General features: G+C 40.8%; 4 protein-coding genes and 1 pseudogene across 4 annotated transcripts; 3 read left to right on the forward strand and 2 right to left on the reverse strand.

Moving 5' to 3' along the window:
• The first annotated feature begins 4,420 nt into the window (after positions 1–4,420).
• Positions 4,421–5,964, forward strand: LOC122078934 (anthocyanidin 5,3-O-glucosyltransferase-like). The gene has a single exon (XM_042645139.1). It carries the CDS (start codon positions 4,465–4,467, stop codon positions 5,884–5,886), a length of 1,422 nt encoding a protein of 473 aa, XP_042501073.1. The 5' UTR covers positions 4,421–4,464; the 3' UTR covers positions 5,887–5,964.
• A 3,524-nt stretch (positions 5,965–9,488) lies between these two features.
• LOC122078539 (anthocyanidin 5,3-O-glucosyltransferase-like) lies at positions 9,489–11,119 on the forward strand. Its single transcript, XM_042644556.1, has one exon. The coding sequence runs from the start codon at positions 9,601–9,603 to the stop codon at positions 11,032–11,034; it is 1,434 nt and encodes a 477-aa protein (XP_042500490.1). The 5' UTR covers positions 9,489–9,600; the 3' UTR covers positions 11,035–11,119.
• Positions 11,120–12,765: 1,646 nt separating this feature from the next.
• On the reverse strand, positions 12,766–14,482 carry LOC122078154 (anthocyanidin 5,3-O-glucosyltransferase-like). Its single transcript, XM_042644019.1, has one exon. It carries the CDS (start codon positions 14,409–14,411, stop codon positions 12,978–12,980), a length of 1,434 nt encoding a protein of 477 aa, XP_042499953.1. The 5' UTR covers positions 14,412–14,482; the 3' UTR covers positions 12,766–12,977.
• A 4,254-nt stretch (positions 14,483–18,736) lies between these two features.
• Positions 18,737–20,367, reverse strand: LOC122079925 (annotated as a pseudogene).
• A 75-nt stretch (positions 20,368–20,442) lies between these two features.
• On the forward strand, positions 20,443–21,816 carry LOC122079926 (probable transcription factor At5g28040). The gene has a single exon (XM_042646716.1). It carries the CDS (start codon positions 20,654–20,656, stop codon positions 21,731–21,733), a length of 1,080 nt encoding a protein of 359 aa, XP_042502650.1. The 5' UTR covers positions 20,443–20,653; the 3' UTR covers positions 21,734–21,816.
• The last annotated feature ends 3,340 nt before the right edge of the window (positions 21,817–25,156 follow it).

Genomic DNA, 25,156 nt, shown 5'->3' on the forward strand with positions numbered 1-25,156 from the left:
AGTCAGTGTTATACCCTATTCATTAAAAGTCTTCACCCCTATGACTGAAAAACCGGGTCGGAGATGACAATGGGATTCGGTTACTCGTTCTCATCAGTTTGGTTTTCTGGACTCTTGGAGTCTTGAGTCTTGACAAAGAAGAAGTTTACGTTGGTAACTGGTAGGATCACTTCTACTCTATGTCTTCTTTTTCTTTGATCTACTGAATAATCTAATACAATTTCTTCTGGGTTATCTTGCGGGAAAAGTGTAGCAATTTGGCACTTTTTTAGGGTTCTTTTCGTTCCTCTTCTTCTCGTTTCACTTGATTCTTTTTTTTTTTTTTTCCCCCTTTTTTGTTGGAGCTGTAGGTGGTTTATGGGTGTAGGATTATGTTTTTTTTCTGAAGTAAGAATTGAAGAGTTTGTTCAAATAGAGTTTTTGGATTCTCAAATTGACTATTTGGGTCGATTCCAATATGACTGTTGGGTCCTGTAAATAAAGAGAAAGCCTTTAACTCTCTACTTTAGGGAACTTGTGGGTGTCTTATTGCAATAGCTGTTTTGTTGCTAATGGTTGAAGCTTTTGTCGATTTTCTGTGCAATTTTTTATGATATCAAAAATTTGGTTTCAATTTCAAATTATTTATCAAACGAGTCGAAGATGACAATGGAACGTTTCGGGTCTCGAGATGGTAGAGAAGGATGCGGTTTAATATATGAAAGGAAGGAGGGAAGTGGATGAAGAAATCAGTAAGAGGATGACCTGAAACTCATGAATTCCGACCAATCTGGCCATGGAGCATGCCCTGTAGCCATCTCAATTACGGTACATCCAACGGCCCAAACGTCGGTAGGGAAACTCTGTTCACCCCCTCGAGCCACTTCAGGTGCCATGAAAACAGGGGTTCCGCAATCGGCATTGCCGGAGCCTCCTCATCCTGCTCATCGACCCATCTTGTGCAACCCAAGTCAGCAATCTTGGCACCATCTGCTCCAATCAAAATATTCCGACCCTTAATGTCACAATTCCGACTGTGATCTCGAATAGCGTCAGGAAGGGTACCACCGGAGATGTACTCCATGAAAACATTGTACATCAATCTACCATTCTCATGTGTTATGCTCCATAGATTTCATGGCAGAAACCTCACCGGACTGGTGAGTTTTAACAAGGGAGACGGTGGCGGAAGAGCCACGGCTGATGGTGCGGCCTCTGGTCCATTCCATGGTGGATTGAAGGAAGCTTCGAATTGGAATGGGAAGGAACAGAGAACGGATGAAACATGGTGGGTTTGGGTATTTTAGGTACTTCATCTTTAGATTAGATTAATAAGGGTATTTTAGTATTTAAAATAAAATATAATAACTAACATCAGCATATAAGATATATTTCTTAATGGTAATTGACGGTAAGGGTCTGAGTTTAATTTGGTGAAATAAATAAGATATTTTTATAATAGTGATATTTTTTAGGGAGTGATGTTGCAAATTACTTTTTTTTTTTCTGAGGGGGTGTGCTGTGGAGGAATAAAAAACGAATGAATTTAATAAAGGAGAATAGAAAAGAATGAATTTAGTAAAGCGAAAGGGAAAATAAGCCTTTCGATCTAAAATATTGAAAAAAAGGCAAAAAGAAAAAAGCATAAAGGTGGGTGTAAAATGTGCCCTAGCAAAGAGAAAGAAAGGTTTACCCAACAAAAAACAAAGGGTGGAGGGTGGAGGGTGGAGGGTGGAGGGTGGAGGGTGGGGATGGAATCAATGATGTGAAATCGATATAAAATATTAAAAAAAGGCAAAAAGAAAAAAGCAGACTGGTGAGTGTAAAGTGTGCCCTGGGAAAGAGAAAGAAAGGCTTACCCAACAAAAACAAAGGAAGGGAGGGATGGAACCAATGATGTGAAAGGCTTATTCCGGCCTGGAGCTTGGTGGTCCAAATTTTTTTTTTTTTTTTTTGCTGCATACATAGTTAAGGGAGCAGATTAAATAGATTTTGTTTTATTGTACAAATTGTGCAAGATCAATGGTGATTAGATTCGTTAAATTTAATGACAGATACAAAGGACAAAGATATGATAAATTGATTACTATAGAAGAGTTCAGGCTTCTCCATAGAAACCTTCAATGATCATAATAATTTCTTTTTCTGCTAACAAATGACCATAACAATCTCACCTAATGACAATAATTGGTAAAACAATTAGACACACGAGACAAGAAGATGGAAGATGAATGGCCAGAGTTGAAAGATGTAACGATCAACACGATCCAATTATATCTTGTGGATTACATTCTTTACTAGGTTATTGAGTTGGCAACTCCAAAGGAAGTATTGGCTAAGCTAGAGAGTATATATAAGTCCAAGTCACTGACAAACCAATTATTTTTTAAGAAACAATTTTATTGCCTTCATTGTTAGAAGGAGCGAAATTTGAGGTGCATTCATGGTGCAGTGAATCAAGTAGCTAGGTGGTGCTTAAGTTGTTTATAACATATACATGCAAAATCTATTTTTGGACAACCAGTTGAATCGGGTGGATCCATAATAGTGTGAGGATGATCCATATCTTCGTTATGATCCATAATAGTGTGAGAATTTTTTATAACTGCTACATAGTGGCTAAGCAAGAGGGGGGGGGTTGGGGAAGGAAAGAGATGCTCCTTTAAGGCACAAGCTGAAGATAAAAGAATTGAACTTGTGACTTCCTAAGACCCTACACTCTATTGGCAAGGCATCATGACTAATTGAATAAGAAGTTATTTTCACATGGCATGATAATATTGAATATTTATGTAATTTACAGAAAAAATAATTTTTTGGATCGAGTTTCCTTCATCCATCTTTACCATGGCCATTGGTATCATTGAATCGCATCAGGGAGCTAATTTCAATTTCATAAATAAAAGGTGAGAGTGTAATGATAACTCAATACTCAATCATGGGATAACTATGACCTTTGAAAAGAAATTTTACTTTCTCTATAGGTAAAGGGAGGCCTATAATTTTATTAATGCACTAAGATATTAATGATTGAGTCTTGATGTGAAATTTGAAGTATATAGAATGGCCAATCTAGAACATGGTTAAATTAGTCACAGTATATTTGATTGTCAATGGTCAATGTATGGAAGAAACTTTCATGGGTGGACTGACCCCTCAACTTTTTTTTTGGTAAGGACATATACCTTACCTTAATTTTACTTGAAAGTACTATAAATAATAGAGCTAATGCCAACATGGGTCCACTTGCTCCTAAGTGTTTTCCAACAGAAGAAACAAAAGGGTTAGTAGGGAAGCATTATTCTTAGAGATGATGATGTGATAAAATCAGGTGTCAATATTCCATGATAGTTACACAACAGATCTGGGTTTGGATAGGTTAAGCATAATCGTGCTATTGTTTGGACTTCATTTGTATACAAGAATGAGAAAAATATTCATTAAAAAAAAAGAAAAGCAAAAATGAGAAAAGAGTATGTTAGAGTAAGTCAACAATTGTAGGTATTGTTAGTGTAAGTCGGTGATGTTAATGTAAGTCAATAATTGTAGGTAGTGTTAATGTAAGCCGGTGATTATAGGAGTAGATTCCATTGCAATGTATGTTCTCTGGACCTATATATAGGTCTACTCTCTTGTACAAATAATATATGGAAATACAATATTGAAATACAAAAATGTCTCCTTCATATTATTTCTATCAGAGTTCACCATAAGACTAGCGTGGTATTTTCTTTCTATACATCACCATTAGTGTGATGTGAGAGATTCTTCTCGACACTAAGCAAGTAGGTTATCTACACACTCTCACAATATATATATATATATATATTTATTATTTTTATCTCATCAAAAAGAAAAAATATAATAACTCATGTGAAAGAACGTAGTATATCCCTTAAGTTTAGAAAACTTTTTCTATAAAAAAGAATAACAGATCGCTACCTAGTCTTTACATAGTGCGAAGCCAAATGACAACACACACACAAAGGGCATCATTATGAATGGAGTTCTGTAATTTCAATGGACAATAATTTTGCGTGCTCCTATGTTTGGCACAAAGGCAATGCAACTAGGTAGTAATTTTCCTCGTTAAAAAAAAAAAAAAAAAAAAAAACTTTATTCAAGAGCTTGGTTTCGTCTCCACACCCCAACCAATGAGAGACAGAGCGCAGTCATCGATCAGGAACGATGCGCTGCTCATTTTGCGTTCCTGTGAACACAGGGGAGCGCTCCTGGACAGAGAACCCATCCCACACACATAGAAGCTCCACTTTTCTCTGAATGAGCATCAACATGTACTGGCTCTGCGCCAAGGGTGCGTAGCTCAATTGACGACGAGCAACTCCTCACAATTAATGAGTTCAATTATTGTGGCTTGCTTTAAAAAACGTAAAGAAAAGAAGCTATTCTCTCTTTCTCCACCCCACCCAATTCCATAAATCAAGTCCTTGACCCCTTCTCTCTCTCTCTCTCTCTGTATCTAGAATGAAAGACAGCATAGTTCTGTATCCCTCTCCAGGGATCGGCCATCTTGTGTCCATGGTGGAACTAGGCAGACTCATACTAAAACACTTTCCATCTTTCTCCATTACTATCCTCATCACTCTCCCACCTTTCAACACAGGCTCCACCGGTCCTTACATAACTCGCATCTCCACTGCCACTCCATCCATCTCCTTCCACCACCTCCCAGCCGTCTTAATCTCTCCTGATTCCATCACCTCTCCCCACCATGAAGCCCTCATCTTTGATGTCGCCCGCCGCAACAACCCAAACGTCCACCAAGCGCTTCTCACCATCTCCCAAACCTCTACCATCAGAGCCTTTATCATCGACATATTTTGCACTCCTGCTCAAGATGTTGCAGCTTCCTTCAACATACCCATTTACTACTTCTACACATCGGGAGCCGCCGCTCTCTGTGTCATGATCTACTTCCCAACCATCCATAAGAACACCACAAAAAGCTTGAAAGACCTAGGCTCCGCCCTTCTTGACTTTCCTGGCACGCCACCAATCCCTGCACAGGACATGGTCAAGCCCATGCTCGATCGAAATGACGATGCCTATCAGGGTTTCTTAGAATTCTTCACTCGAATGCCCGAATCGAACGGAATTCTCATAAATACATTTGAATCATTAGAGCCCAGTGCTTTAAAGGCGCTTTTGGCCGGGTTGTGCGTCCCCGACCGTCCTACCCCGCCAATTTACTGCGTAGGCCCTGTCATTGCGGCAGATGATCGAACAGTTGGTGAGCATGGTGAGAAACTAGAGTGCCTAACTTGGCTCAATTCTCAGCCGAATCGGAGCGTTGTATTCCTCTGTTTCGGTAGCTTAGGACTATTCTCTGCAGCACAGTTGAAGGAGCTGGCAGTTGGGTTAGAGAAGAGTGGGCAAAGGTTCCTGTGGGTGGTGCGCAATCCACCCACAGAGGACAAAAGCTGGCGCAATATGGCACCCCCTGAACCGGATTTGGATGATTTGCTACCACAAGGTTTCTTGGAACGGACTAAAGACAGAGGGTTTGTTGTAAAGTTATGGGCCCCACAAATGGAGGTACTGAGTCAGAAATCAGTGGGTGGGTTTGTGACTCACTATGGTTGGAACTCGGTGTTGGAAGCGGTGTGTGCAGGTGTTCCCACGATTGCATGGCCACTCTATGCAGAGCAACGTGTGAATCGGATATTTTTGGTGGAGGAGATGAAACTCGCCATGCCCATGAACGAGTCGGAAGATGGGTTTGTGAGTGCTGCTGAGGTTGAAAAACGAGTTAGGGAATTGATGGACTCGGATGAAGGGAAAACTCTTAAGAGGGCGAACCATGGCCTTGGGATATGCCGCCGAGGCTGGGCAAGTGAGGGCGGCTCATCCCGAGCTGCATTCTCCAAGGTGGCCGAGTTGTGGTAATCGTCTGGTTGAGTTTACCGTAAAAATTAAGAAGCTGTATGTTTTTAATGAAAATAAAACTAAATATTAACAAACTCATCACAGTTGGATGGTTGTGGGTTTGAGTCTTCGCATGCCCACTATCGTCCATTAGTTCTACAAAAGTACCACTTGTCGTACGGGAACTTATCGTGGGGGTTATGATCACTACCATGGAGCTTAAAAAAAAAAACTAAATATTAACAAAATGAAAGTTGTTAATATCCTCCTTTATGGTAGTTCGGAGCTTATCTACCCTATTTATTACATTTATTACAATCTACTTATGGCCTATAGAAAGTACTTGCTTATGCTTTTTCATTGTACACACGGAATTAAAAGTTTGGACTCTTTTTTCTTTTTTTTTTTTAAGTGACTGAGAAGTTCCCATGGCCATCCTTTATTTGATCCTTGCATCTACCAATCTCTTACCTCCTAGCAATCCATTCATAAGGTTATGCAAGTCCTGATATGAACCTCATATTTCTGATTCTTGAGAACTCTGTATAAAACCATGATTCATACAAGCCACAACAAATCGAGAATTAAGCAATAACATAGAAATCCATCCAATAATACTTATACTTGGCTCATAATTGCGATTGCAAATAATGATACATGATGCCCCATCTAATAACCTTTTGATTATTTGTTGGTTTGGGTTCTTTAACTTCTAGTAGTTGGAGAAAATGCAATGCAAAAATTGAGTGAAGATGGACAGATTGAAGGGGTAGGTGGTTTGGTGACAATTGTGCTTTTCAGCCTTTTTAAGACAGTCGATTCTCACATGGTAGGTTTACAATTTTGAGAGAGAGAGAGAGAGAGAGAGATTTTCCCCCTCTAGGCCTGCGTTTGGTAACGTTTTTATTTCGGAAATGACATTCCGTGTTAAAAATGAAAATTTCAGTTTCTGTGTCAAAATATCTTTTTTTTTTTAGAACGAAATTAGAACGATGGAACTACCTTTTGTTGTTTCGTCAATTCTCGTTTCTACCTCCTTTTTTTTTCTTCACATTTTGTTCAAAAAAAAAAAAAAAAATGAAACACACCTTAAATGCACCCAACGTTTTATTCCATTTTTTCGTTCCCATAGAACAGAAAAACTCCAAAAACGTTTTTCTAAAATGTTACAAACGCAGCCTAGGAGTTTCAGTTAGGGGTGTCAATCGGTCGGTCCGGCTGGGTTTTGGTCCGGGTTGAGTCGGTTTCGATGTGGGAAAGTTGAAACTGAAACCAAACCAATAAGAAAATTCTGGTTTCGGTTTGGTTTCGGTTTTGGTGCGGTTTGGTTTCGGTTTCTTAAATCGATTTGTAACTGGGTTGGTTTTGGTTTTTGGTCCAGTTTGGATTCGACTTTCCATACAAATGTATACAAAATTATGTAAATTTTGATTTTTTTTTAATGAATTTTGGAGTGTTTCGGTTTCTTACCGGTTTGGTTTCAGTTTCGGTCTGAGTTTTGAGCCGGTTTCAGGTTCATACGGTTTCCGGTGTGGTTCGGTTTGGTTTTGGGATTTCAATACTCCAAACCGAAGCGACCCAATAAGGCTTCGGTTCGGTTTGGACCGTGTTGTTATCGGTTTGGTCCGGCCGGTTTTACCGATTCGGTTTAAGAATTGACACCCCTAGTTTCAGTTGTCATGGACTAATGGACAGTATGAGTTTCATTCAACAAAAAAGAAATGGAAATGGTAATGCATCGAGGGCCTTATATCTATCCATTATGGATTCAAATATCGCTATTGAATCAGCCGATTCATTTTGATCGGTTTGTATTGATGGAAGACTTTTTTATTAAGGGAGAATTTATCAAAAAAAAATCCACTATTCAATATTTATGTTTTAAATTTTGTATATTAATCATGCATAGCAATCGGATACAGGTATGTGGATTTGATCCCTGCTCTTTCGTATGCATTTTAGTCATGTATTTTATGTGTGTACTATATGTGTCTATCTAGCATGTGTGATCCTAACTGTTCCATTCATAATGTGTAATTATCTAGGGTTGAAGTACAATTTTTACCGAGTCAAGGTGCCTAGTATCTTCCTCAGAATGCAATCTAACACGAACCCTAAACAATTTATATGGAATCATTTCTGTTTATTAGTAGCTATAGATCTTAAATCCAAATCAAGGTGGTGACTCCCAATCAATAAAGACCGTTGAACTGATACCATTCTTTTCCAAGAAAAAAGTCCACGAAACCAGTGCTTTTCCTCAAAGCTATATTCATTGAGATTCGAATGCTCTAAATATTTATTATTTTATGTTTGTTATATTTCAATTCCTCAAATGTGCCATCGCTGGTCACAGAGGGGAAGAAGGTGTATGTTTTCCTCGTATGCCTACGTTCAATCGTCCAACTCACCCATTGTTGCAATCTCATTCTCTTCGCCACTGCTACACCCACTCTCTCTGTTTACGCCACTCGCCATTGCATGGGCACCATCGCATCTCTCTCTCTCTCTCTCTCTCTCTCAATGTCTTCCATATACCATCTCCATCCCACCCTCGATCTCTTGCCCCCACCATTGGGGATATAAATGATTAAGTTCTATTGTGAAATTTGAGATATACCTTAATTTATTTATAATTACTATAAATAATTGAGCTTATGCCAAAATGGGTTCATTTGTTATAGGTTTTTCCAAGGGAAATAAAAAACAAGAAGGCTTTTGGAGAAAGCATTTAGAAGTGCTAATGTGATAAAGTTAAAGTGTCCAGATTTCATGGCTTACACAGTTAGGCAATAGATCTAGGTTTGAATATATTGACCATGATCATGTTATTGTCTGAACTTCATTTGTATTTAAAAAAAAAAAAGGCGTCTAGACTGCATGGTGTTTACGTCCAAATACAAAAAGAAAGAAATGATCGCCCAACCCTAGTGAAATGAAAAATCTCATTCTTGTTAGCTCCCACACAGATGCAAGGCCTACACAAATTGACAATGGTCCACCTCAGTTTTTATTGTTTTTTCTTTGATCATGTTGGTTAAGATGAACTATATTTTTCGTGTATTACCATTGGTCTATTGGTGTTGTGCGAGAGATTCTTCCCAACATTGACATGGTAAAGAACCCTATCCTCAAAAAAGTTTTTTACAAGAAAAAAAAAATTGGGGAAATAGGGAGCATCAACAACTACTCCCTAGTCCACTTTTTTTGGAATGAGCATCAATAAATGCACTCCATGCCAACTGTATAGATTAGTTAGCAACATGAAAAACATCATCTACAGTGAGTGCAGTGGTATAGTGAGCATCAGATGGTCGAGACGACCTCAAGACACGTGCCTGAATACTCTCAGCCATCCGACATTCATCGCACCACTGCACTCACTGTTGAGAATAATCACTCTAGCAACATCTCCTTCGAAATTATTACATCATGAGTGTGTAACTCTTACTGTTTTATCCAAAAAAAAAAAAAAAAGTGTACCCCTTACTGTTCTTATGAACAATCAATGGAAAAGGAAAAAACAGATATATCTAAGTGCTTTTCCTCCAACTAATTCAATAAGAAGATAACGCGCATGGGGTTGGAAACAGTTTAGGCCCAAAACTGCACATGGGTAGTGAATGCTCGCGCTTCTATAAATTAAGTTCTTCTCCCTTCAACCCCCGCACAAACTGTAACCATCCTCTCCCCTCTCTCTCTCTCTCTCTCTCTCTCTCACAGAGACGGGGGGGAATGAAAGACAGCATCGTTCTGTATCCCTCTCCAGGGATCGGGCATCTTGTGTCCATGGTGGAACTAGGCAGGCTCATACTCAAACACTATCCATCTTTCTCCATTACTATACTCATCACTCCCCCACCTTCCAACACAGGTTCCACCGGTCCTTACATCACCCGCATCTCCACTGCCACCCCATCCATCTCCTTCCACCACCTCCCAGCCGTCTTAATCTCTCCTGATTCCATCACCTCTCCGCACCATGAAGCCCTCATCATTGAGGTGGCCCGCCGCAACAACCCGAACGTCCACCAAGCGCTTCTTACCATTTCCCAAACCTCTACAATCAGGGCCTTCATCATTGACATGTTCTGCACTGCTGCTCACGATGTCGCAGCTTTCTTCAACATACCCATTTACTACTTCTACACATCGGGAGCTACCACCCTCTGTGTCAATCTCTACTTCCCAACAATCCATAAGAACACCACAAAAAGCTTCAAAGACCTAGGCTCTACCATTTTTGACATTCCTGGCACGCCCCCAATCCCTGTACAGGACATGGGCAAGCCCATTCAGGATCGAAATGACGAAGTCTATCAGCGCATCTTAGAAATCTTCACTAGAATGCCCGAATCGAATGGAATTCTCATAAATACATTTGAATCATTAGAGCCCAGAGCTATAAAGGCACTGTCGGCCGGGTTGTGCATCCCCGACCGTCCTACACCGCCGATTTACTGCGTCGGCCCTCTCATTGCGGCAGATGATCGAACAGGTGGTGAGCATGGTACGAAACATAAGTGTCTGACTTGGCTTGATTCCCAGCCGAGCCGGAGCGTCGTGTTCCTGTGTTTTGGCAGCTTAGGACTATTCTCTGCTGCGCAGTTGAAGGAGATAGCAGTTGGGTTGGAGAAGAGTGGGCAAAGGTTCTTGTGGGTGGTGCGCAATCCACCCACAGAGGACAAAAGCTGGCGCAATTTAGCACCCCCTGAACCGGATTTGGATGATTTGCTACCACAAGGTTTCGTGGAACGGACAAAAGATCAAGGACTAATTGTAAAGTTGTGGGCCCCACAAATGGAGGTGTTGAATCGGGAGTCGGTGGGTGGGTTTGTGACTCACTGTGGTTGGAACTCAGTGTTGGAAGCCGTGCGTGCAGGAGTTCCCATGGTTGCATGGCCACTCTATGCAGAGCAACGGTTGAATCGGATATTTTTGGTGGAGGAGATGAAACTTGCCATGCCCATGAACCAGTCGGAAGATGGGTTTGTGAGTGCTGCTGAGGTTGAAAAGCGAGTTAGGGAATTGATGGAGTCCGACGAAGGGAAAACTCTTAGAGAACAAACCCTGGCTTTGAAAGATGCCGCGGTGGCTGCAATAAGTGAGCGGGGCTCATCCCAGGCTGCATTCTGTAAGGTGGCTGAGTTGTGGACATCGCCTAGTTGAGAATTAAAATCATGGATAGAAATAAAGCCCCTGGTGTGTTGGTATGCCTTGATCCAATGAAAGACTCAGTTTTTTAATTTCAAAATTCTCCTTAACAATTGTGAAGTTTTCTTTCGTTCAAAAAAAAAAAAAAAATCTTATCAAAAACACAAGAAAACATAAAAAAATACAAAAAAAAATTCTTTTATTTTCTTTTTTTCTCTTCAAATGGTGACCAAACATATATATACTTTTTTTATTTTATCATCATTTCATTTCATTTATTCTCTTTTCTTTTTTCCTTTTTTTTTTTTTTTTTTCATTTTCTTCTCTTAGCTACCAAACATAGCCTAAGTGAAGTGATTCTTTGTCAAGAGCGTGATCTGCATTATTGCTCCTTGTGCATATAAACCAAGAACCAGCCCGAGGGAGGGGGGGCGCTTCGTGCATACTCTAAAATGGTCACCATCTCTGACATTTTTGTTGGTGAAACAATGTCTTTAAGAGCAGGATTACTTGGTGCGTCTAATGAAGGCCTTTCTTAAATCTTGGTAGGATCGGATAACTTAGCCCTCATCAATTTTCTCAATCAACCATCTCCCCCCACTACTATTTCCTAGAGGAGCTAATGTTGTGGTTCATTCCCTAGTCGGGAAGCCATGTCTATGGCATGTGTTAGTCACTTTTCATTCCTTGGCTTGTAGAACTTTATAAAAAGGAAGTCTCATGCTCCTCAACTTGGAAAATAACAACAACAATAATTATAAATTCAATCTATCCCTAATGGGGTCAACTACATGTATCTAAGAGTGTTAATTGATTCAGTTGTAGTTTAAACGGTTCGATTCGATTCGGTTCACATATATTTTGGCTGAAACCAAAACCGTACCATTTACTAAACAGTTGCACTTTCTAAAACTGCAACCATTTAGTAAACGGTTTCAGTTTCTACGGTTTTTAAACGGTTTCAATTTCACGGTTTTAAACGGTTTTGATTTCAGTTTGTTTCATACGGTTCCTAAACGGTTAGCAATCGATTTGTTAGGTTATTCGCATGTTTACTTAAATTTTATTTTGGTGATAAATGATTCAATCTTGAAAATGTGAAATGCAAACCATTATGTTTTGTTAAAACAATCAAACAACTAAGCAAAAGAAAATATTGATAGAAAATAGTCTCAAGCGCATTTAACAAGTCAGTAAGTAATGCTTACAGCAAAGATTTTCTTCTTTACCCCCCCCCCCAAATAATGGGTTATAATATTGGAAAATATATGTTTAATATGCCATTGTATAAGCAAAAATTGCATTTTTATCAGTATACATTCTACTTAGTTCGTTGGATTAATTTAATCGGCATTCCAAACAAGGAACAAGTTACCTCCAGAATTATTTGCAGGCTTGTAGCGCTCAATCTTTGAATCAAATGAGATACTAATGATATTTTGCAACCACCTTATTTAAACTTTAAACGGGTTAATTTGATCGGTTTTGACAGTTTAAATGGTTTAAATGATTTGGTCTTCATGATTTCAATTCGGTTTGAAACCAACAGGTTAAACGGCTCAGTTCCCGTTTAGCTAATCGGCCAGAAACTTGAAACCAAAACCGAACCATTTACTAAACGGTATTGCAGTTTCGGTGTAAATGGCTTGATTTGGTTTCGATAAATGGTTTCGGTTTCAAATTCACATCCTTGCATGTATCCGTGTAAAGACAAAATTAAAAAATAAAAAATAAAATAACACAACATTAGAACCTTAGAGAATAAATATCTATATATTTGAGAGTCATACTATAATGATTTAAAATTTAGGAACATGAGATATAAGAAGAAAACCATTATTTCCAAGACAAAGTAAAGGTTTTGCTAATAATTAGCCATTTTGTGTGTGTGTGTGTAAGAGGGTTGGGGGGGGGAGAGAGAATTCCAAGAGGAAAGAGGAGAAAAAATTGCAACTTAATTAACTAGACGATTTCCATAACTCGGCTACCTCAGAGAATGCAGCCCGGGATGAGCCGCCCTCACTTGTCGCGGCCACAGCGGCATCTCTCAAGGCCATGGTACGCTCTCTAAGAGCTTTCCCTTCATCCGATTCCATCAATTCTCTCACTCGCTTTTCAACCTCGGCAGCACTCACAAACCCATCTTCTGACTCGTTCATGGGAATGGCGAGTTTCGCCTCCTCCACCAAAAATATCCGATTCAGCCGTTGCTCTGCATAGAGTGGCCATGCAATCATGGGAACTCCTGCACACACCCCTTCCAACACCGAGTTCCAACCACAGTGAGTCACAAACCCACCAACAGATTCCCGATTTAACACCTCCATCTGTGGGGCCCACAACTTTACAACGAACCCTCTGTCTTTCGTCCGTTCCAAGAAACCTTCCGGCAGCAAAGCATCCAAATCTGGCTCCGGCGGTACTAAATGACGCCAGCTTTTGTCCTCGGTGGGTGGATTACGCACCACCCACAGGAACCTTTGCCCACTCTTCTCCAAACCAATTGCTATCTCCTTCAACTGTGCTGCAGAGAATAGTCCTAAGCTTCCGAAGCAGAGGAACACGACGCTCCGGCTCGGCTGGGAATCGAGCCAAGTCAGGCACTCGTGTATCTCACCATGCTCACCACCTGTTCGATCATCTGCCGTGATGATAGGGCCGACGCAGTAAATCGGTGGTGTAGGACTATCGGGAAGGCATAACCCGGCGGACAGCGCCTTCAAAGCCCTGGGCTGTAATGATTCAAATGTATTTATGAGAATTCCCTTCGATTCGGGCATTCTAGAGTAAAATTCTAAGAAGCCCTGATAGGCCTCGTCATTTCGATCGAGAAGGGGCTTGACCATGTCTTTTGCAGGGATGGGTGGCGTGCCAGGAATGTCAAGAATGGTGGAACCTAGATCTTTGAAGCTTTTTGTGGTGTTCTTATGGATTGTTGGGAAGTAGAGCATGACAGAAAGGGTGGTGGCTCCCGATGTGAAGAAGTTGTAAACAGGAATGTTTAAAGAAGCTGCAACATCACGAGCAGGAGAACAAAACGTGTCGATGATCAAGGCTCGGATGGTAGAGGATTGGGAGATGGTGAGGAGTGCTTGGTGGACATTCGGGTTGTTCCGGCGAGAGACCTCAAAGATGATGGCTTCAAAATGGGGAGAGGAAATGGATTCAGGAGAGATTGGGATGGGAGGGAGGTGGTGGAAGGAAATGGATGGGGTAGTAGCAGAGATGCGGGTGATGTAAGGACCCGTGGAACCTGTGTTGAAAGGTGGGGGAGTGATGAGAATAGTGACGGAGAAAGATGGATATTCTTTGAGTATGAGCCTTCCTAGTTCCACCGTCGACACAAGATGGCCGATCCCCGGAGAGGGATACAAAACTAAGTTGTCTTTCATTCTCGCCGTCTGTGAGAGAGAGGGGTTGAGGATTTAATTTTATAGCAGCTGGTGTGCAATTTCGGGGCAATAGGAAGGGAAAGGTTTCCAGCCATAGAGTACGGCTATTTTTGGTAGCCAAGAGAATAAAAGAAAAGGAAAAAGTATCTAGAAAAGGAAAAGAAAGAAAGAAAAAAAAAGGAATGGTGAGAAAATAAAAAGAATATGCATATTTAGTTAGCAAAGGAATAAATGAAAAAAAAAATTAAAAATTTTAAATTTTAAGAGAGAGAGACACATAGGAAATCATTGTATAATCATTCATTTTTTATCTTATTATCTTTTCATATTTTCTCATGTTTTCTTGTATTTTTAGCAAGAAAATTTTTGGGAAAACAAAAGAAAATTTCATTATTCTTAAAAAGAATTTTGAATTTGAAAAGGAGAATCTTCTCTCGGAGAAAAACATACCAAGTGTAAAGAAAAATTCTTAACCCAAAGAAAATAGTACAAAAAGTGTACTTTTTTTTTTCTTTTCTTCTCTTGGCTACCAACATAGCCTAAAAATGGGGTACTAGGGTTTTAATGTATGAAAGAGAATGTGGACCTTTAATTAAAAAAAAAAAAAAACCACATTTACCTGTTTTCTAGAATTAGTTGGAGAAAGATGGGAGTAGTTTTTTCTTTTTCTATTTTTAATAATAGATAAAAAAAAGAGTAGCACTCGTGAGCTATCAATTCTAAAGAGTTATTTACACACTTTGACGTGAAGCGAGCATTTACTGAAGAAGTGCAGTATCATCATGTGTATGGTCAGGCCAACTCAATAGCCGTTGCATTCACATCTTTTAGTTCCTCTCACAAGTTGTTTGTTATCTGAAATCACTCTTTCCCTCCCCTTTGTGCTCATTTTTTTCTTTATCATAGTTGTAATCTTCCCCACCCTCATGAGGTTCTTTTTCAATAAATCTAATTCTTTACCACCAAAAAAAAATATTTATTAAGTTCAAGAGAAAAGTAAAAATAATTTTACAAGACAAAGATGCTTTCTATTTTGGATTCAGCTACTCTCCAATGTATTGGACGATTAGTCAGGCATCCAATGGTTCAAATCATGATTTTAATACATGGTATCGAAATAGGTGTCAATCATTTGAGAAAGATTGATATGGTGTTGAATCATCTGCACCACACAAAATTATCCTCGATTTGTTTACCGTATGGTTTTGGGCAAGCATGGGAAAAGAATATCAAAGAGAAGACTTGGAAGACAAGTCTTGAACGTCTTATCCCCGTCCCAACACCTTCCTTTCAACCCAATCAACCTCCCACCTTATCAGAATTTTCTTCCTCACACCCAAAGGTCCCCACCTATTATCTCTCCCGTGACTCCCGTCTCCCCTCCTTGTGACCTGAAGTCAAAAATGTGGAAACTCTGCATCTGGCTAATAATATTAAATTAAAAATGGAAATGATAGTTTTAGACATCATTATATATATATTGAAAAAGCATCAACCCCACCCAGACAAGCACCATCTCTTTTAGTAATTATTTTTTAGAAAAATGTTTTCTATTTCAGAGCATCCCCTGCGTCCAAAAAAAAAAAACACATAAGGAATAAAAGAAAATGACCCTTATGAAGCTTCGATTGGGCATAAATACCATGATGAAAATTTCTTTACCCCTAAGGAAAACAGTTTTTGACGTTCTCTTTCACAATAATGACTCGGTTGACTTCAATTTCTGAAATTTAATTCTTTCAAATGGGAAGCCAATTGTGTGAGTCAAGTGGAAGGATTAATACCACTGTATGAAAGCCAGAAATCTTGAGAGAGAAAACCAAAAGGGGCTTTGGCTGTTTGATTTTAGATGAACTTTTCCACACGTCTATATGACCAATCAAATCGAACTGAAAAACTGAGAGAAGGGGAAAGATTTACCTTCTCGTTTCACAAGTCGACAGAGTCATCTGTGGAATCCAGATCCTCTATTATTCTTGTGTTATTTTCGATTCATACGATAACACGTGGCAAAGGATAGATGGAGGATGCAGATTAAGTGAGAGAAGGTTGTACCACAAAAATTGATTCTAAGTTTCATACCAATCCGGTTTGGTTCTCTCGTCTAAAAGGATTCAGGCGAGAGAGATCAGAGATCATAGCCACTTCAGGCGAGTGAAGGACCTAATTGATGAAAGACTTCCACTTTAGCAAGAGGGCGAGGAGAGAGAGAGAGAGGTAGAGTTTGACACGAACAACAGCTGGTTTCTTTGTTTATGCTCTGAGAAGGACTTCCAACGAAGAGGTTGCAGAGAACAAGGAGTGCGAGAGGGAGAAGAGAGCGCAAGAGAGGCAAAGAGCGATTAATTATCCTCTACAATGAGTGCAGCTGTGTAGTGAGCATTGGATGGTTGAGAGGACCTTAGGGTGCGTGCTCGAATGGTCTTGACCATCTGATGCTCGCTGTACCACTGCACTCAGTACAAAGGATAATCATTCGGGGTAGAGCTACCATATTGCTTGGATTTCACCTATGGATTTTTGTTACCAAAGTGTAATCCATTGGAGATCCAGAAATCAGCTTGTTTCAAAATTACAGAATATTCTGATTTAATGTCACAAAACAAAATTTGATTTCTGTGTTTCCATATGAAATAGCAGTAAATCATAAAAATAAAAAAGAACCTCCGAAAATCTCTCTTAGGTATTGTTTTGAGGGTTTTCGAAGACAAGGAGAAAAAGATTAACATACATTAAGGATAATTTTGGGATCTAGATAATTATGCCACGATGACATCACCTCTGTGAAAATCTAAAAGATTGGATTTAATGGTAATTATACCATCAACATGGGGAGACCTGAGTAATATTTGACACCCTTGGATGCTTGATGTGGTAGGAATCTTTTCTCCTAAATTCCAATTTCTATCGGTAGCGAACATATTCTCTTATATTGGCATCTTAATTTTCTTACATATTCAGCCATCATGTAGAGCAACGCACTATCTTGTCTGACCTACCAAGTGACATAAAAAGAATTTTTTTAAAAAATAAAATGTGGCATAAATATATTGATATGCCACTAAAATGATTTAAATGACCCATTCAGAGAATCCGATCTAGATGGGCAATCGAATGAACCTTTCGTTATGCATTACACGTCATGTATCTACTAAAATGCGACCTGGTGATACAATCTTTTTTTTTTGGGTCAGAAGTGATACAATCATAGATCACTTAAGCCGATGGTTTTTTTAATTAATTAATTCAAATTTGACAACAACTATAAACTCACCCTTATTTCCACTGAAGTCTGCTTAAAAAAAAGAAGAAGAAGAAGAAGAAGCAAAGAGAGACACACTGCATGACAGATACATGATTTTTAATATTGGTATATCAATCTCGACCGATGTTAAAATTGATATCGTAGATATTGGGTTTTTTTTTTTTTTTAATTTTGGGTAAAGATGATTTTGTCTTTGATTTTAATAAAAAGCTCCTAGTATGATAAATTCATCCTCCTTTTTAATATAAATTGTTTCATTATTACGAAACTGATCAATACAAACTGAACGATACAGTACCAATATTTGAAACCATAATGAATAGATATAAGGTCCTCAATGTGTTGGCATTTTCCATTTCTTTTTGTTGAATGAAAACATGAAAACAATATCTCCATTAGTCTCTTTTTTTTTTTTTTTTCTTTGTGAACTCTATTAATTCATTAGTTCATGACATCTAAAGTTCCTAGCGCAGGAATACTCCTCTTTCTCACACAAATCAACTAAGTGTTAAATGGCTATACAACACGGTTGTAACCAAACCATCTCTCAATTCATGGTGGCCTATATGAATCATGGTTTTGTAAGAAGTCCTTAAAAACCAGAAATATGAAAATTGTATCAAGGCTTGTAGGGAGCAAAAGAAAAACAATGGACATTCATAATGGTAAAGATGGATTGTTAGGAGGTTGCAAATTGATTGATGCAGGGTTTAAGGATGGGCACAGGAACTTCCCGATCACTTTATAACATTTCTAAACGGATGCAATATTTTCAATTTGTTTGCATAATGAAAAAGATAGGCAAGTAGTTTCTATGTCCCATATATAGATTGCGAGATGTAAGGTGGAAAAACTCTCTGCTACTACAAATGAATGTGTTAAAAACTTTTTATTTTGCTAATAGGGAGCGTGACGCCTGCAAACACAAGGGCCATTGAAGTGCATGCAAAAGCATCAAGTGATGATCATGTCTCATTTCATGGGGGTGGGTCAGGGTGATCCTTTTGCCTTATCCTGTGTCTGGTGCAGCCACCACGCTCCCCAACGGAAATCATTTTCCTTTGTTAATATTTAATTTTATTTTCATAAAAAAAGAAAAGATCTTTATATACACAATCTCTTAATTTTTAAATCTCAACTAGACATTTTCCACAACTCTGCCACCTCGGAGAGTGCAAATAGGGATGAGCCGCCCTCACTTGTTGCAGACATGGCGGCATCTCTCAAGGCCATGGTTCGCTCTCTAAGATCTTTCCCTTCGTCTGATTCCATTAATCCTCTAACTCGCTTTTCAATCTCGACAGCGCTCACAAACCCATTTTCTGACTCGTTCATGGGCATGGCAAGTCTCATTTCCTCAACCAAAAATATCCGATTCAGCCGTTGCTCTGCATAGAGTGGCCATGCCACCATAGGAACCCCTGCACATACCGATTCTAACACCGAGTTCCAACCACAGTGTGTCACAAACCCACCCACCGATTCCCGATTCAACACCTCCATTTGTGGGGCCCACAACTTTACAATTAGTCCTTGATCTTTTGTCCGTTCCACGAAACCTTGTGGTAGCAAATCATCCAAATCCGGTTCGGGGGGTGCTAAATTGCGCCAGCTTTTGTCCTCGGTGGGTGGATTGCGCACCACCCACAAGAACCTTTGCCCACTCTTCTCCAACCCAACTGCTATCTCCTTCAACTGTGCTGCAGAGAATAGTCCTAAGCTACCAAAACAGAGGAATACAACGCTCCGGCTTGGCTGGGAATCTAGCCAAGTCAGGCACTCGTGTATCTCACCATGCTCACCACCTGTTCGATCATCTGCTGCAATGATAGGGCCGACGCAGTAAATCGGTGGTGTAGGACGGTCAGGAATGCACAATCCAGCCGACAGAGCCTTTACAGCCCTGGACTGTAATGATTCAAAAGTATTTATGAGAATTCCATTCGATTCGGGCATTCTAGTGAAGCATTCTAAGAAACCCTGATAGACCTCGTCATTTCGATCGAGCGTGGGCGTGTCCATGTCCTGTACAGGGATTGGTGGCGTGCCAGGAATGTCAAGAAGGGTGGAGCCCAAGTCTTTCAAGCTTTTTGTGGTGTTCTTATGGATTGTTGGGAAGTAGAGATCGACACAGAGGTTGGTAGCTCCCGATGTGTAGAAGTAGTAAATGGGTATGTTGAAGAAAGCTGCAATATCGTGAGCAGCAGTGCAGAACATGTCAATGATGAAGACTCTGATTGTAGAGGTTTGGGAAATGGTAAGAAGCGCTTGGTGGACATTCGGGTTGTTGCGGCGGAGAACCTCCAAGATGAGGGCTTCGTGGTGGGGAGAGGAGATGGAGTCAGGAGAGATTAAGATGGAAGGGAGGTGGTGGAAGAAGATAGATGGGGTGGTAATAGAGATGCGGGTGATTTAAGGATCTGTGGAACCTGTGTTGAGAGGTGGGGGAGTGATGAGGATGGTAATGGAAAAAGATGGATAGTATCTGAGTATGAGCCTGCCTAGTTCCACCATGGACACAAGATGGCCGATCCCTGGAGAGGGATATAGAACTATACTGTCTTCCATTCTCGCCGTCTGTGAGAGAAGGGTGTTTCTGTGGAGATAGGAGTTAAGGACTTAAATTATAGAACTGGTTGCGGAAAGAGGTAGTAGATTTTCTTCTTTTCTTTTTTTTTTTTTTTTTTTTTTTTGGCAACACTTCTTTTCTTTTTGACTAGTCATAAAAGTTGAATTAATGAGTCATTATAGCCGTCACTGTTCTTACTAGTCATAAAAGTTGAATTAATGAGTCATTATAGCCGTCACTGTTCTTAGTTGTACCCAGCTGCTCTCGAGTCTCGACCCAAACCCATGGCAACAGCCCCTGGCCCCCACCTTTCATGTCAAAGTAACCCCGGACTTCTGTCCCATCCTCGCATTCAGATCCAGAGATCCCACACAGAGAGATCCCAGAGAGAGAGAGGGAGGAGGGTTCATGCTCTCAGCCCCTTTGATCAAACCACATACCATTTCTCCAAAGGCGAAGCCATCCATGGCCTCTACCCCAACCCCAAGCCCGACTCCTCCGCAAGGACCACAACCACAACCCCAACTCCTTACCATTAAGGCAGCAGCTCGCAAGCTCCCCGTCAAACGCAAATCCCCTGACACTCCATCTCATTCCTCTCCGGTTCCGAACTCGATCCCCAAACTTGAAACCGTAGACGAGGAAGACCTCGAAGATGCAGCGGGAGACGATCTCAAGCCTTCTCCCTTCAAATACCATCGCATATGGCTCGAATTAGACGAAATTCGATTTCTCCACGGCCTCCTCGATTGCTCCACCGATGGTTTTGTCTTCCCACGAGATCTCCATCTCTTTTACGATCGGTTCTCACAGTCTATGCCTCAGCCTTACACCAAGTCCCAGCTCTCCGAGAAGCTTCGCCGCCTCCGTAAGAAGTTTCGTGTCATCTCCAACAGAATTTCGCGTGGGCTTGATCCTTCGCTTCTCACTCCGCACGATAGTGCGCTTTTCAATCTTTCGAAGCAGCTCTGGCACCCTTCTTATGTCTCTTCGTCTCCCTTTCAATCTAATAAGCAGAAGTCCTCCGAGGTTACGGTTAGGGTTGGCTTCTCTCCTGCTACAGCGGTTCTAGACCCAAGCAGCTTTAATATCAATGACGCTAATACGGTCGAGGAAGATACTGAATTGAATTTAGAGTCCAATCTCCGCAGTGGACAGAAGCATGGTTTGCCCACAGGCGATGATTTCGGTGGTTTCAGTAGCAGTGGCGATGGTGGGCTCGGACGATTCTCAGCGAAGACAATCATGGATGTGTTTGATAGATCCCTCAAAGAGCTGACAATGACATTGGCTCGCCGGGGGCTGCTTTATCCGGACCAGAGCTCTACGTCTACCACAGCTGGTTGGTCGAAACAGGGGGAAGCAGTAGATTTTGAGAAGAGGTGGCGACAGCAACGGGCAGCGGAGCTGGATGTGCTGGTTCGTCGCTTTAGGTTGGTTCTTGAGAATGACAATCGATGGACGATGAGCGCCCCACGACCATTGTGAACCGAATAATACAAAACATCAATTTTTCTTTTATTTGTTTGCTTCTCCTTCTCCTCCTCCCATCAATCTGTTTAAATCTTCTATGTGATTTCTTGTTCATTCGATCACAAACAGATTCATTTTAGTGTCAAGGGCGAAAGCAAATCCAATTTGTGGAACCAAATCAGACCATGACCAACAGAAGACACCTTAGATCCACTTCCATGACTGATGTAAGGGGTTCCTAGGTGACTAGGTCTCCTACAAGATTAACTAGCTAGGTGGGGTTGACTCAAGGGGCTTAGGTAGATAGGACCAAAGAATCTCAGTCAACATGATTAAGTATGCAAGATAAAACGAGACTAATAAACAAAGTAGTCAAAAAGCAATAATAATCTAGACGAAAAAACACATAAATTCTTACTCAAGTTTCAAATGGAGGCATGGGGAAGGGAGCAAACGACATATGAGTATTAGGTTCAGCACAAATCCATATAGACACCCAAATTAGATACGCAAACAATCGATAAAATAGGCACAAACAAAGGGCAAAGGCAGGCTTCAACGTCAATGGGCTGCATATATATAATAGGGATTAATGGAGGTGGGGAGGGTTTAGTTTAATGTTTTATCATACTGTTGTTCAGATCTGAGGAGAGAAGAGATCAAGGTCCTCCAAAATAAAGAGGTTGCAGTCCACTTTTAGTTGATGAAGTACATCCAGCCGATTGTAGAGAGAGCAGCGCCAGCGGAGGGTAAACAACAACCAAGAGTAGTAACAGCAGTGATGTAATGACAACAGTGTATAGCAGTGTCAGTGAGGTAATGGTAGCAGTATGCATCAGCAACAGTATTGTAGCGAATATGTAGCAACAGCAGTGAGGTAAAGGCAGCAGCAGCAGTAATTTTGTAACGGCAGTAATATGTTGCAACAGCAGTGAGGTAAGGCAGCAGGTGCAACAGTAGCAACTTTGTAACACCAGTAATATGTTGCAGCAACAGTGAGATAAGGCAGCAGGTGCAACAGTAACAACACAGCAGTAGGAAAAATAAATAAATAAATAAGACTGAAAAGAAGGAGAGGGAGGCGAGACAAGAAAGCAAAGAGAAGAGAGAGCCAAGAGAGTAAGAGAAGAAAGAGGCGAGAGAGAAAAGTGAGAAAGCGAGAGAGAGAGAGAGAGAACTGTGAGGGGTTGGGGGTTTGCTCTTGGCCTTTTTTTTCAATTAACATTCATCCCTCAATCTTGACCTAAGCCATTACATAAATATCAATCTAGTTACTAAAAATAAAAAGAGTTAATTGACTAGTAAATAAAGACTTTCTAAAAACTAATCAACCAATAAAGTAGTTTCCTAATTAATTAAAAGATTAACAAGGAAAAGAATATACTACAAATAAACTACTAAACTAATAACTAATGGAGCCCACAAGATCTTCTAAAACTTGGATTGAGCTTTCCTTCTTCCTCCTTTTTTTCTTCTTCTTTATATTCTTCCAGCCACAAAGATGGCCGCTTCTTCTTCTTCTTCTTCTTCTTGCGCCTGTACACTTTAATGTCCCCATCAACTCTCCCCGGCTTGGAAGAATTCACCTCTGGTGAATTAGAGCTCATGTAATACTCAAGTAAGTCTGGGTTGAGTTGTTGGACTTCTTGCATTGTGATCCAGGTGTTGTCAATTTCCGGACGTCCATATCACTTGACCAAGAACTCTCTAGAACCTCCAGTGTGTGTGGACACAATCCTCTCATCAAGGATTTCCTCAATTTCTTCAGTTCTCCTCGTGACCTTAGGCACAGGTGGTAACGAGGTGGGGGGAAGTGGTTGGCTTGGCTCAGAAGTCTCATCAATGTTGAAAGGGAAATCTTCAAGGTCATCAGGATAAAAAGAGGTGAAGGTAGAGGTACCATGGTATGGGACTAGGTCTTCAACATTGAAAATATTATTGATCTCCATGCTAGCTGGAAGATCAAGAACATACGCATTGGCACCTATCCTCTTGAGTACCTTGAACGGACCTGTGCTACGAGCATGTAGCTTGCTCGTTTTTCCCCTAACAAAACATTGTGGCTTGATTATTACCATCACCATATCACCCTCTTGAAACTCTTGTAACCTTCTGTGCACATCTGCCTTCGATTTGTATTGTTCATTGCTCAATGCTATCTGTCTCCTTATACCTACATGCAAATCATGTATATGCTAAGCAAAAGATTCGGCTGACTGGGAGGTCCTAGAACTAGATACGACTGGGATAAGGTCTATGGGTGCCCGAGGCTGGAATCCTAAACAAATCTCAAAGGGGGACAGGCCAGTGGTACAGTTCTTAGAACTGTTATATGCAAACTCGGCCTAGCTGAGGACTCGATCCCAACTGGTAAGGTGTTCTCCTATGAGGCAACGCAATAAATTTCCTAAGCTCCTATTAACAACCTTGGTTTGGCCATCGGTCTGAGGGTGGAAAGCTGAGGAGAAACGAAGTTTCGTTCCCATCATCTGCCATAGGGTCCTCCAAAAATGACTAGTGAACGTAACATTCCTATCGGACACTATGGTGAAGAGTAACCCATGGTACTTGATAACCTCACTAAAGAAAAGTTTGGCTACTATAGATGCATCGGAGGTCTTAGAGCATTGGATAAAATGGGCCATCTTCGAGAAGCGGTCAACAACCACATAAACAGAATCGTGGCCTCTCGAAGTCCTTGGTAGACCAAGCACGAAGTCCATGCTAAGGTCCTGCCAAGGGGAGTGGGGAACGGGTAGGGGAGTGTACAAACCCGTGTTTTGCTTTTGTTATTTGACGGTCTGGCATGTCCTGCACTGACCCACAACTCTAGCAACATCCCTCTTCAGTCCTGGCCTAAAGAATCGGTCCTCAACGAGGGTGATGGTCTTATCACGACCGAAGTGGCCAGCGACTCCCCCAGCATGCAATTCTTAGATCAAGAAATCTCGGAGTGAAGTCCTGGGAATGCACAACTTGCTTCCTTTAAAAGGAAACCCCTCCCTAAGTAGGTAGTCCAAGCGGTTGACTGGCTTGCCTTCACTCAAAGAAGTGAACGGCTCACTAAAATCAGGGCAGGTGGGGTATTGGTCCTTGACTCGCTCGAACCCTACAACCTCTACACTCATTGCTTGGAGTAACACACTCGCCCGACTCCTAGCTTTGGTGCGACTGAGGAACATGTTCACCCGACTCAGTGCATCTGCAGCAGTATTCTTGACACCAGGTCTGTGCTTGAGTACAAAAGTGTACTCTTGGAGAAACTCAACCCACTTGGCATGCCTCTGATTGAGTTTCTTTTGGGCACTAAGGTATCTTAGAGCTTGGTGATCAGAGAATAGTACGAATTCTTGCAGTAAAAGGTAATGTCGCCAATAGCGCAATGATTGGACAACCGCATAGAATTCCTTGTCGTATGTAGAATATCGTTGCCTAGTT

Source organism: Macadamia integrifolia, chromosome 5 (assembly GCF_013358625.1).
Source record: "Macadamia integrifolia cultivar HAES 741 chromosome 5, SCU_Mint_v3, whole genome shotgun sequence".
Classification (NCBI taxonomy): Eukaryota; Viridiplantae; Streptophyta; class Magnoliopsida; order Proteales; family Proteaceae; genus Macadamia; species Macadamia integrifolia.

Bases quoted from the DNA above. Each gene is read 5' to 3' on its own strand.
- LOC122078934 (XM_042645139.1), top strand. From the start codon at position 4,465: ATGAAAGACAGCATAGTTCTGTATCCCTCTCCAGGGATCGGCCATCTT.
- LOC122079926 (XM_042646716.1), top strand. From the start codon at position 20,654: ATGCTCTCAGCCCCTTTGATCAAACCACATACCATTTCTCCAAAGGCG.
- LOC122078154 (XM_042644019.1), bottom strand. From the start codon at position 14,411: ATGAAAGACAACTTAGTTTTGTATCCCTCTCCGGGGATCGGCCATCTT.
- LOC122078539 (XM_042644556.1), top strand. From the start codon at position 9,601: ATGAAAGACAGCATCGTTCTGTATCCCTCTCCAGGGATCGGGCATCTT.